General features: G+C 39.3%; 1 protein-coding gene across 1 annotated transcript in view; it reads right to left on the reverse strand.

Moving 5' to 3' along the window:
• KDM5B (lysine demethylase 5B) overlaps nucleotides 1-13,790 on the reverse strand; it is a 58,566-nt gene that overhangs the window by 17,420 nt on the left and 27,356 nt on the right. Inside the window, exons 7-17 of the mRNA XM_030000083.2 lie at nucleotides 13,666-13,769; nucleotides 12,047-12,205; nucleotides 11,360-11,479; nucleotides 10,738-10,896; nucleotides 10,101-10,282; nucleotides 7,046-7,208; nucleotides 5,901-6,020; nucleotides 3,957-4,151; nucleotides 3,367-3,548; nucleotides 2,599-2,723; nucleotides 2,125-2,275 (exon numbers count right to left, since the gene is read on the reverse strand). Of these exons, the coding sequence (XP_029855943.1) occupies nucleotides 2,125-2,275; nucleotides 2,599-2,723; nucleotides 3,367-3,548; nucleotides 3,957-4,151; nucleotides 5,901-6,020; nucleotides 7,046-7,208; nucleotides 10,101-10,282; nucleotides 10,738-10,896; nucleotides 11,360-11,479; nucleotides 12,047-12,205; nucleotides 13,666-13,769 (1,660 nt within the window). The remainder of the gene's footprint in view (nucleotides 1-2,124; nucleotides 2,276-2,598; nucleotides 2,724-3,366; nucleotides 3,549-3,956; nucleotides 4,152-5,900; nucleotides 6,021-7,045; nucleotides 7,209-10,100; nucleotides 10,283-10,737; nucleotides 10,897-11,359; nucleotides 11,480-12,046; nucleotides 12,206-13,665; nucleotides 13,770-13,790) is intronic.

The raw sequence follows: 13,790 nt of genomic DNA on the forward strand, positions 1-13,790 counted from the left end.
CAAAATGCTCAGTCCATAAAGGAAAGTTTGTCAAAAGCACGAACCAAACTTTAGGCAAAATCCAAAATCCTTTATAACCGATACACAGCAGTCGGCATGATGAAGGCTGCCCAACATCCAGCAGATGTGAACATCACATAGATGAAACTGTATTCAATATAACATGTATTAAGATTTTAAGCAGATTATTCTCTTCTTTGTATCTTCCTACATTGGAAGCACTCCCCCTTCAATATTTTAAGAAAAAAATAATCCATCAAATAACATGGGTTTTTAAAACTCTTAATTATGAAGACGTGCAAGTGGACTTTTCCCAGAAATATGCCAAAAAAGATCAAAGGAGAAATGGTGAGAGAAGGGCAAAAAACACTTAGAGCAAATGAGAAATGCAATCCAAGCACTGCCTTGATCCTGTGTAGTGCAACACTGGGTGGATTTTTCATCACAGTCTGTAATGCTCAAGGAGCTGGCAAGTACAGCTGTGAGAAAGACTGATAACACTACCACAGTGACAAAAGAACAGACCTGGTCAGAAGATGAAGGAAAAAATTGCCCCCTGCTCTTTCCAGGCCAAGCAAAGTCAGGTACATGTTAAGAGCAGGAAGGACTCTTGGAAGAGCTCGTCTGCCACAGAACAGCTGGAAAGGGCCTGGCTGCTGCTCCAAGTCCATCATCAGGAGGCCTGAGCAAGTACCAAGGATGGGAGAACACATAGACCGGGGATGCCAGAACAAGTAGAGATGGGTCAACCCTAAATGAAGAGATTAGGAGTGGACAAGTCCTTTGTTAACAGTGCTGTGAATCTCTGACTTGGAAATTGCCTATCTGGCAGAAGTCATGTCTGTTGGAGTGCTGAATTTTTCATTTCCTGTTGTAATATTTTTACGTTCTTGTGACAGGGGCTTCATCCTCTTGTGTTTGCAAGACAGTGAAGGCGAATTTTTATCAACTCCTTGCACAAAGACTTGCACAAAGACTTACACAAGGATCACTAGGAAGGGAAAGTGCAGCTACAAGAATCACATCTAAACAGTAGTTGAATATCCTACTACCGAAGTCCTTCGAAGTCAGCCTTTAAAGTACTGCAAGAACACAGGGAGTGACAACCTACAAGATTCCTGCTGAGGCAAGCAACATGCAGAAACCACACACATGCAGTTATACCAACACAAAGAGCAACTGCTCTGACAAACACTACGTTGTTCAAAGCAGCAGAAACAGGTGAAAACTGTCCAGATGGGACAAAAGAGAAACAGTTTTTCCTGAAGTACTTCACACTATTAAGGTTGTTGGACTTGAGCAATATTGTCCTCCACACACACAAAACCAAGATTTTCTTAGAAACCTATCATCCCGCAAGGCTAGATGCAGCCATTTTAAGTCTGGGTGGAGAATCTGCAACAGAAGATGGCAATTTGTGATCCCCGAGAGAAAGGCTACTACATTAATACAGTCACAATCAAACTGATACAATGAGGAGATCTGGCCTTGTCCTTCTGGATCTTCTGACTCCTTTCAACTCATGTCAGACATGGAAAGTGCTAGCAGAACTAGGCAGCCAGACATCTAGTTCACACAGAATGTATTACACAAACACTGCCCTATCTTCAAATTCTTTGAGCAAATAACCTGTCCAAAAGATTTAACGTAAGTGCTGCCAAAGAAAGAGCGAGTATTTTTCAGAGATCTCATACAGTATTCCCATCATCATCAGCTCAGGAAGTTAAGACACTTCATTCTTCCACAAGGCATAAAGTGTAATGAATATAATGACATATGCACCACTGACAGATTTTCAGTCCCCGTGGCACAGAGACAAGTGGACTGTGTCTTGTTCGGTGTTGCTTTGTCTGGAAATACCATAACAATTCTTCCTTTTGGGGAACATTAGAATGAATTTACTGCCCAACTGTCAAACACAGAGGAAGAAGACATTGAAAGCTCAGGATGTTTAACTTATTACATGTAGTAAAGGTGAATCTCCCTGTAAAAGATGTCTCTCTCTTGAAGACAAAAAGATTACTTTCATTTTTAAGTCTTACAGAACACTGGCATCTATCACTGGCCACTGGTATCTATCTTCAGTGACAAAATTTTGTTGCAAACCCATATAGTAACATTTACCTGGTTTGTCTTTTGCCGTTAAGAAGCTGCTGTGCAACTGAGGCACATTTGTCTGCATCCTGTGTAACCAGTCTGAGGTGTCGCAGTAGATCATTGTCTGGAAACTTTTTCATTTCTGATTCTTCTATCAAAGCCTTAAAACTGATGAGACCTTTTGGGAAAGATATTAAGTTAACAAAAGTCTCCTTTGTGATGGATTTTAAATGGTAAGGCTGAATAAAACAACACATGAAACATATTTCTATTTCAACTTCAGTTATATTTTTTGTCAGTGATTCACAATCTTCTCACACAGAAACAGCTTAGCATAATTTCTGGGACTGTAACAGCTAAAATATTTACTTTAAAACATAAAATTATATGTGATTTCTTTTGACTGTCACATTAGACAAAAGTTACTAAGGTTGAGAAACTAAAAACTGAAAAATTAGCCATTTAAAATTATGTGTTGCAGACAGAAGGCAAGATACTTACTTTTTTTGTTGTTAATTTTTGCCTCCAGAGCTTCGTTAACATTGGAAGCCCATTCATTGTATGATTCCGCACGCATCTTTAGCGCGTTCATCATTGGATAGAGTTCCTCCAGGGTATAGCGGTACCTACAAGTAGCACAGAATTCAAACTCTTCAGCAAAATCTGCGGGGGAGCAGGAGGGTGGAACGGAGGGGCATCAAGATGGGTTGGTCCATACAACACAGAAATTATCTAATAGGCACCCAGGGTTATATAATTAAGACCTACAACCACACCACGTTCCTCCCAAGACAATTTCAATGTTGTAATTCCTTCAAAAAGCAATTTCAACATTACAGTTGCAGCAATTGTGAAACTGTCTTAGGACAAGCTACATTCATGTAGGACAAAGATGTAACAAACAACAGGAAAGGAAAGATGACAACAGGAAGGAAAGCTAACAAAAGCAAAAAAATATTACTCGGCAAGAACTGGATGTAAGGGATGATGACCTTGTTGCTATAAATAAAAAAAGCAAACTAACTTATCCAGCAATTTTTGCCATTATAGAGCAAGAAGAGCTGAATGCTGGAAAGAGAGAGTCTTTGTATACAAGCACAAAAAAGGCACTTTGTTTTGGGGGCACTATATTTGCAAAGGACTGAGAGAAACAGAATACTGAGACTAGCACCACTGACAAAACAGAGTAGGCACTAGATTATCAAACCACAGTATCTACACGTACAATAAATATCTCCAGAACAGTATTATTTGCTCTCTAAAGCTTACCCCAGTTTATATTTGTAGGTGGGACAGGAACAGAGATCCTCGACATGGTACAAGCATACCAATAACCCAGGTTTACATGGACAATAAACAGCAGACATGAAACAGGTGGTTTTACACTTTAAGCACTGTCGCTCATCATCAGGAAACAGCTCAAAAGCCACTCTCTCCAAGTCAGTCACTCCCTGCAAAAGAGTACGTTACATCACTTCAAAGTCTAATGAAGAGGTGACTATTCCAAGCTAAAACATCAGAAGCTGAATTTATCAAAGGAATAATGAAGTTTAGAAATAAGATATTAAAACCAGGTAGAGAGAAATCTTGGTTAATGACAAATCAGCTATTCTAAGTTACTGAAAGAACAAATATTACATTAAAAGAGACATTCTGAGCAATATTAAAGGGCAGGTGCTAAAGCAAGATGTGCGATAAATGATTCTTTACCCAAGTGGTCCTCTGAAATCAACAATGCTACTCAGGAAGGTACTATGTAGCTCTAAGCCGTTGACAACACAGTACAAGTCCCAGCATGTTTTCACACCACTGTTTCAACTGTTCCTTTCCTCATTATAATATCATTTCCTACAACTCACCAGTTTATCAACCTTCTCACGCAACCTCTTCTCATCTTCAATCATAATAGCCATGTCCTTCTGAACTGTAGATGCTACCACAACATCAAGAACATCTGCTTTGGAAGCCATTTTACAGATCATCTCATCGTGAGAAAACACACAGTAACGGTTTAGCAGACGGTAATGTTCTACACATTGGCGACCCAACGGTAGCTGCATTGAAAAACATTAAATAAATAAAGAGTTCATTCTGGAAATTACATTAAGATACTAACTTTTGTACTACTAACCAAAAACTATCCAAATGAAAGGCCAAGAAAAATCCTTCTAGCAACAAAATTCATAATTCAGAATGTAAAACTAGAGAAATCAAGACCCTGAGTTCTTGTAAACCAGTACTGCTTGTAACTCTTTTACGGTGGACACTGAGGATGCAAGTTGTTTAGCTAGGTTCACAGGGGGAACATACTATCTGGAAGAGACCATAATTAGGGGTAACTAAATCACTAAACCACAGTAGGGTCAGGAATACCCAAGCTAAAAACACACAGAAGCTGGGGAAGTGTCAAAGGGAAGAGTACATGCACTTGTCCTGTTCTTACCACTCAAGGTATGCCCCGTCAAAGGCAGGTTGCAGGGCATGCTGGACCTTTTTCTCAAATGATATGGCTGTTTTATGTAGGACATGAACTGTGCTGCAGCCTGAGAAATTGCTGACACCATGAACCATTACAGTCCCTAACTAACCCCAGGCAGAGTAAATAATTCATTATGAGCTGGGTAGGTTACTCATAGCTTTATTTTAAGGCTGTCACTGGCCAGGCGGGTAACGATGCTCAGGTTACAATGAGGTTACATGTTAGAGTCCGGTATGAAACTCATGGAAGGACAAGAGGAAAAACAAAACCAAATCAACCAATAGGCGAACATAGTCACAATGCAGAAAGTTTTCTTCCAATGTTAGTCATCTCCTACTTCTAAGTAATGTTTTTTAAATCTAGCAACATTTTTAGATGGGCTACAATTACAAATAGCCAAGACTTTTTTGGGGGAAAAAAAAAAAAAACAAACCAGAAAAGGAGTAATTTGAAGCATCAGTAGCTTCAAAGGATCTTTCTGAAATCAGGCAACACTGTGTCTGAGAAATCTGCTGGGAAGGAGAAATGATTACTTGTAACTGTGGAGCAACTATCCTCCATTTGTTTTTATTTTAAAAAAAGACAAAAAAATTAATAAATTACTATGACCTAATAATTGTAATGTGTGCCTATCTCTGTTGTTTCAATGAGCTGAGTGAAGCTTACTGGGAACAAAGTACTGGTCGGTAAGCCTTCTGTTTGAACATTAAAACTTTCTGTTCCCTTCTCATTAAGGTATTCTTCCCTAAAAACCTACAGCACCTCTGCTATCCATATGCTACTCACATCAGATGCAATTCTTACTATTTTTTCCCCAAGACGACTAGCAAAGTCTTTAACTGTCCTTAATGTGTGCTAAATGTATCATCTGATTTAATCACAGAAGCTAAAGTAGAAAAGAAGTCCAAGTCAGCTTTGGTTTTCAGCTGTAGAAAGCACCTCTTAGAGAATTCCCAGTGCAATGAACCGAAAAATTTCATTCCAGCTCTTGACGATTTGAATGGAATTTGGGGACACAAAAGGAGCAGATTCTAGCAGCACTGGTACTTCTCATATTCTAGGCGTGCATAGGACCTTGCCTACCTCCTGCTGTAAAAGATACATCAGCTCTAATGTATAATTTCAAACCAAACCTTAGGAACCAGAGAAAGCCCACAGTTTATTACATGAAAGAAATACCTTCAGCAAAACACTATGCTTCCAGTAACAGGCTCCTTCTGATCCATGGACTATATTTGTGCATCAGGAGTAAATTAGAGATGTACATCCGCTAGGAACAACTTTGGAACCGCATACTTAATGAAAAACTGGTTTTGGAACATACCCAATCAACTGTGCAGAAGTTCACAGCTTCAGCAAAATTGAAACCCTGATTGAAGCCACTGTGATAAGCTCTTGGAAAGGTGATCACAAACTCTCCAGCACACTGATTGGTTCGATAAACCTAGGAGAAAAGACAGACAAGTATTAAATCAAACCTAAACAGAACTGAAGGCTGTGAAGAGAATATGGATTTCCAATTCCTAGTAACTTCTATGATGACTTCAGATAGTTTTAAAACATAAGCCCAAGAATTACAACTGACATTTGGTAACTTGTCATACAAAACCCTAGAAAGCAAAGGGCTTTCATTTAGCCATACCTGCACTTTCAGCCATTTTAAGTCTACTATCTGTGCCTTTTGCACTTTGCTAGCTCTGTGCACAGTTACACAGATAAAGCACAGGCAAGGTTCTCTTCAATGTGCAGCTGAAGGGGAAGAGAAATTGAACCTACTCAAATGTTCAAACTGCTATAAATCTAATACTTTTGGTGCTATACAATTGGCATAAAAGCAGGCAGGTCTTCCTGCATCTTTCAGTTTTGGAGTCTCTCAAAGCATAGTTGACACCACAAATTTTGCTACTTTTTCCAGATTTTCCTTTAAGTCCCAAGGTCAGCTAGTCAAAAACTAATTAAGTTGTAAAGGGACATAATTCCCATGAATAATCTAGTATGGAATATGATGGAAACTGATGAAAAATGTTTTTAAACACCTAAGAACTTATCCAGGAAAAATAAGAGGATGTAGATGACAAAAAAAGGAAGAATGGGGTTTGGCCCCTTGCCAGAAACTCTATGCTAAAAAAAAAACCCAACCCAATTGTGTCTGATTAGACAGACATATGAAGAGCTCCTGCCATTGTTTCAAAGGTCGAGACTAAACTTTCCAGCTGAGATACAGAAATAGAAATATACTAAGGTAGATCTCCAGAGAAGAGTTTGCCAAGCAATTTCAAAAGCAATGATTCCATTGCCCATCTGTTCATACTGGCACATTATACTAGACAAGGAAGATACAACACACATGGAAACCACCACACCATCTCTGTAATAAAAGTGGCTTCAATTATCAGCTTTGAAGTAGAATTCAGTGCAAATGAAAGAGGGTTGGGTTTGGGGGAGTAGCACAGGAGTCCAACAACATACAGGCACTCCGTGGGCCATCAAAGTATTCGGGTTCATTATGGTGACAAGTTGGTGCAAGAGATCTGGCTGAGATTCAAATAGCTCTGGAGCAAGCTTCTTCATTACATCCTCCAGCTGTTCAGCTGCATACCCTGGGGCTCCATACCACGTTTTAGGCTCCCCCCTGCAAGATTATTAAAAAAAGTTAAATATAAGCAATCTCGTAAGTTACATTTTCAGTCTTCTGCTTTAAAATATACCATGTCAAATGAAGGGTATGTAACCAGGAAGGAATGCAAAGATTATGTACCTTCCTGAATCTTCACATTTTACAAAGGTCCCTCCTCCAGACCTAAGTTTTTAACTGCCTACATTTCTGAGCACATACTTAAAATATTCTGGGGAAAAAAAAAGACTGAAGAAGTCCTCAGTGAAGTTCTGCTGATTCAGCACAACTTCAAAACATAAGCTGTTGGTCTTTTACCATGAACACAAACTCCCTGTTGGATCTAACGACCAAAGCCAGTTCTTTCTGTCTTGTGCATAATTGCCATAAAAGCAACATATAGTAAGTAGAAATTAAACTTCCAAATTATGCAAAAGACCTCAAGAAAAAAAAAAAATCCATATCCAGAGTAGGAACAAAGAATTTCTAACAACAGCTTAACCCAATGCAAGCCAGTTCAGAAAATTAAGGTTATGCAGATGTGTTCCAGTAGATATTGCTTCAGGTTTACAACAAAGCTGGCTGACTGTAGCAAAAAGATGAAAATGCCTTCCAATCCCTTATAAAGAATGATGTTAGAAAAGGTATTTAGAAAAGGAGATAACAGACAAATCACCTTCTCCCAAGAGTCCGGAAAAACTGGTAGAGTAAAGCTGACCCAACAGTGTTCTTTTTTTCCATAAATCATGAAGCAATTGGGAGGATTCCAGAAGAAAAGAGTGAAGTATGAATCCAGAAGCATATCCCTCATACCTACGAGCTTATTCCTGTACTCAAATAGCACCTCTGTCATGGTGAAAAGGACAGCTAGCAGGAGGGACTGTGGAAGGGCAGTTACTTTGGTACTACAAGGAGTAGCACAAGTAGAGTCATCACTATGCAGTGTTAGATCACTATGCAGCGTTAGATGACTATGCAGCCTTGGACCTGGTCGTCATCTTGGAACAAGTCTATGAATTCATGAAGACCAGCCACAGATGCAACCAAAAACTGTCCTGTACCCTGACCCAATACCGGGTTAGTCAAGAATTCTGCTCCTTGATACATGTCATTGCCCAGGAATGTATAACAGCAGTTATGAACTATGCTAAACTTGGACCAGAATACTGGTACCAGGGGGCTCTGGACTTCAGGAGAACAGATAGCAGAGAAAGACAGAATTCTAATGGAGCTGTTAAGGTGTCAGCCTTATGAAGGCAGCAAGCTGCAGAATGAACGAAGGTGACAGTTCTTTCTGCACTGCTACCTGGCAGCTCCAAATTCCTGCCTTTAGAAATACTAGCATCAATGATGATTAATTCTACCTCTGACCAGGACTGACATCTTATTTATTTATTTGCAAGCATCCTTAGAAGCAAAGACTTGTTTTTTTCTCCTTTTATTACCATTTCAAAAACTAACACAGGATTTAAACTCATGCAGGAGAACTATTGCCTTCAACCCTATGAAAGGTCTGCTGCTGTAGCCTGGTTCACTTGGGGCTATCAGCTCAAAGTACTGAACCAGGATACAAGCTCTTTCAAGGCACACAGGAACACTGAAGGTGGACATGCCATCTCTAGTATTTCACAAGAACAAGTCCTGCCTTCTGAACTCTTTTCAGAGTTTGGAGCATTGTCTCTTCAGCAGTGGGTCATTAAGACTGACTCCTCTGGCCAACAACAGTATTAACCTCAACTACACATTGCTCTCCAACAGGCTAAAGAACCCAGACTTAAACCTCTAAGTTGAAGGGAAATACAGAAGAGTATCTGCAAATGAAAAGACAAGACATCAAGGATTTTCATGCTGGAGGAGAAATAAATTAAAAGGAGGCAGGGCAACTTTCACATGTGTCTGAATGTATGTACATGTCTGTGGACATATACATGTATGCAATTATGCATCTTTCTGGCCTTGACTGCAAATACTAATGCAATGCAGGACAAATTATGGAGGACATAATGCTATTCTTACAATAGCCAGGGAAGCTCTCCTAGAAGAAATTAAGTTTCTACTGCAAACAAAAAAATCTCCTCTCCTTCCCACACTTTTCAGCCTGACTGAAGACCCAGACAAAAAAAAAAAAGTAACAAATGACAAGGAAGATAATTTTTAGAATGTAATCCTGATCACTCATTTACTTAGCCTCACTCAAACATTTGTTTTAATAATGTCAAGTACTAAGAAAGCAAGCGAATTAAGTCACTGACTACTTGGACTGTGCTACAGCAGCAGCCAACCAGAAAGATCACCTACTGAATAGTAGCTGGGATGTGGTTTTTACCATTTTGCTGGAACATTTACGCAAACAAGGAAAGGGAAAGAGCTTGACAGGTTTCAGTAAGAGTGACAAGAATAATTCAAACTCTAGAAAAGCTGTTGTAACGTGAGAAGTTTAAGAAGTTCAATCTATTTAGAATATCAAAGAGATGGCAAAGATCTGTCCTGATTACAGCTGACAAGTGTTTGTTTGATGAGAGGATTTATGATAGAATGATCTATCTAACAGACAAAAAAATATGCAGGATCCTAAGATTGTTAGTTGAAGCTAGATGATTTAAAAAAAAAAACTTGCATGGTTTTTAGTTTTACATTGAGCATAATAAAACATTTGATGGAGTATCTGCTGCATCTCTCATGGATTTTTTAAAACTGGGAATGGATGTCTCTTTCCAAAATATGACCTCTTGTCCAAAAGCAAATCAATGCAGGAATCACACGGTGTCAAATTTAACCCTGCTGCTACAGGATTGCAAGAGTTATCCTGGCCTGAACTCTGTGAATCTGGTTTTAGTCCACTAATTAAAAAGGGGAAGGGGGAATGAAAGGGAGATTGCTTTTCAGGCTGAGTTTATTCCTCAAACTCACCAATGCAGATAGTTAATCGAATAGCTCCAGTGGTCTTCTATATGCCAACAAAATGAAGAAAAGCACATTCCTACATATAACCAGGGTAATTTCATTCCACATATGTCTGCAGTGATGTGAGCAAGAACAGACTGCTCCATCACAGGCATGTTGTTTAAATTCCAGCCACTATCAAGGTATTCCTGAAAATTGAACAGAACAGTCACAGGTTTATACAACATGAAGTAAAAAACCCAAGAAGGTAAAACTGCCAAAACAGCAACAGAAGAAAAGCATCTTTCCAAACTGAAAAATATAAGAAACAGGTCAATGAATCAAAGAACAAAACCTCCACTGCCTTTGCTCCTTTCACAAACCTTATCTGACCTGCTTTGTTAAAATGAGACTTTTTTGTTGTTGTTGTTGTTGTTTGGAAGTTAATAAATAACTTCTAGGATAAGCCTGTGGCTTTTAACGTCTGGTCACAGCAAATTTTATTTAATCAAAACTCTGATGTAATTCTCCTCTTCAAATACTGTGCCAGGTACACAAAACAAACACTTTGCAACCCAGTTCCATTATTGTGCTTTGAACCAAAGAGACTTATTTAATCAAGAACTGCAATACAAACATACACAGTGAACTAATAAAGACCTACCTCCTCTTCTGGTCTAACTTTAAATTTCCCACCCCTAACTGGGAAGCCACTGCCAAATTCCTTTGAAGCAATATCAGCTCCGTATTCTACTGTCACATCTTCTTCAATGGTACTAACAAGTCTCCAGAATTCTTTTTCAACCAGCTCGGTGGGGACCATCTAGGCATGAGAAGAAGAAAAACAAGGAGTATATACTGAGGAATCAGTATATAAAAAGCATGTGCATAAAACCTAACTCAGGGAGGAACCTCCACTAGCTTGAAGTATTTCCCCATTTCAAAATTGTTTCAACAAGAGAAAAAAAAGACGCAGCAGAAGTGCCGTTCCACTCAGGACACGTCGCTGCTTTGTTCTCCCAGGAACGGGTGACAGTTACAGAGTATTCTCTTCCTTACAGACACTTCTTAAAAACTGGAAAAAAAACAAACCAAGAAGCTGGTGGAACAGGAAACCATGACACCAGCAAGAACAAGGATTCACTGATGTAAATGAGAACCTCTGATTTCAGATTTCATCCCATTCAAAAACAGAATTCCCCCCTCCCCCTCAAAAGTTATATATTTTAACTAAGCACAAAAAATGAGATCTACATTATGGCATCAGGATAAATACATGAACATACATGTACTGGCATGTTAAAATAGTCTGACTTGAATGCATCTGCCATTTCTCCAAACGTGCGAAGTGTATAGTCTCTTGCTGCTTGTTCAAAACCAAATGCTTCTTGAGGCTTATTACACTCCTGCAATTGAAAAGATAATTATTTCCATAATGTATTAATAAGACAATCTGTGCTCAGACTTTACACAAATGGGCTACTATTACGGCACCTGATGGCTAAGGCAGCAGGACACCTGACCGAAATGAAGTGACTGCCCCAAGTTGCAGTCAGAAGAAGAAACTACTCTGCTTAATTCACCAAATCACAATATTTATTTATAAATCTGCATAAACGTTAAGTAATATGCCTAATTTCTCCTTCATCTAGTAAAGCTAAGAAAAAAAAGATGCATAGACCTCCACACTGAAGCACCTAGTGAGACTCCAATTTTAAATACAGAGGAAAGGTGCCAAATAAAATCCAATGTATTTTTTTAAAGTCACATCAACTTTTGGCTCCAAAATATTAAGTGATAGCTTTCCAATTTGAAGCATGCCCAGTCTTCATTTTAGGTTTACCCTCTTATCACCTTGTTTGCACAACCTCAAGTCATAACAAATTGTATTTTCAATCCCTAGGATCAAGTTTAAAAAACCCTACAAAATAAAAAATAACCTTAAGCCTAACTGTTACTGTTTGTTGGATTACCTGAGCCAAACACTGGGGACACCTCCAGTCCCCTTTGGGAACATCATGAAGGGGTGGAATTAAACAAAAAGTATGGTAACTGTCATCACAGCCATCACACAACAGGAGACGGTCCTCATCATTACCACTGCCACATAAGAGACATACATACAAATCCACCTGTAACAAAAAATTGCCAGAGTGGGAATTTGAGAACTTAAGGTAACTCAGTTATCTGTAACATTTGCCAAAGCTTATTTTTACTTTATCTCCAAAATGGAAATGAGACAAGCAAACATAAAATATTTATGTAAGAGTTTAAATAACCCCGCTCTGTAATTTAAGGAAGGACCACAAGAGTTGCAAGCCCTTCCATGTACTTTTTTTTCCACATGACAGAAGATTTGATTCAGTGGCCAGGAGAGTTTAAATCAGTGGTGTTGAGGATTCAGCAGGTATAATATAACACCTGCTAGTGGCTCACAAATCCTTTTTCTTGTTGCTCTCACATGCAGCATGTGTGCACAGATGTTTCATCCTCCTGTGAGACCAACTGTTTGGAGCCTCAGAAGAGAGAAAGGGGTTCCTCTTGATGGGATTGTTCCTCTTTTTCCCCAGAGATACTGGTCAAGACCTTCATTTTCATTTGGAATGGCACCAGTTTCCCAGCAGAGCTATGTGCTTTTGGGCAGGGGGGCAGCTGCTGAAGTCTGACGGAAGTTTCACCCAACAGCTACTGAGGCCCCAGGCAAAGGTGCAGGCACTCCAAACGTGGGAAGGGTTGTCTGCTGCCTGTCCTACACCACACCTTCACCAGCAACAGACTGAAGGCTCTTCTCAAATACAGAACAGAGCTGTGGGGACAAGCAGACCCTGTTGTCTTATGTTGTTAAAAAAAGAAGCAGTATCTCCTGCTCCTTCCTGCAAGTTTTTTTTGTTTGGGGGGTGGGGGTGTCAGCTTCTAGTATTTGCACATTTCCTTCTCACATAGGTATCTAGCTATAGGTGTAGATTAAATGAAGAACATTTTTGATTTTAGGAAAGATCCAAGTAGTGGCATGGACAGGAAGAATCTCAGTATTGTCTTCTCAAAAGTGAGACAAACTACCATTGCTTTCAGTTTGGGATTTTTTTGGAGGGGGGGTGGTGGTATGTGGAGAGTTGGAGCAGCAACAGGGTTGGTTTTTTTAAGAAGCATTTGAACAGCAAAGCTTCCAAGTTAGTGCTGAAATTGTGGAATAAGTGGCAGGTCTGCTGGAAAGCCAGGTGCCAAAGCTTGCATTAAGCTCCCTTAAGGTTAAAGAGTGATGGGGAGAGAGATCAGTTCACAGAAGAACTTCTATTTGGACTCTTCTTTCAAAATGCTTATTTCAAGATTGTGCCTTGGAGACAGAAAACAAGTCATTTTAATTATAGATAGTGAAAGTTAACTATCCTGTTATTTTCAGCTTTGTAACAGCACGAAGCTTTACAAGTATGTATATTCCAGCAGGCACAGACACTGCTTTGTTTCAAACACAGGGTTACATGAAGAAGTCCTTAATGCAATATAAATGACATGAGATTTCACTACATACCCAAGAGAAACCCAGAAACACCTGCAATCAATATAAAGCAGCAGGAAAGCAGGGCATACTCACAGCATTAGTAGGTTTTTTAGATCGGACTTTGGATTTGTCTTTCTCTGGCTCCCCAGCATGTTCTCTCTTCTCAGAAAGTTTCACTGTGCTATGCATTTCCTTTTCTGGTGCAACAGAAAAAAAAA

Source organism: Aquila chrysaetos, chromosome 24, assembly GCF_900496995.4.
Source record: "Aquila chrysaetos chrysaetos chromosome 24, bAquChr1.4, whole genome shotgun sequence".
NCBI lineage: Eukaryota > Metazoa > Chordata > Aves > Accipitriformes > Accipitridae > Aquila > Aquila chrysaetos.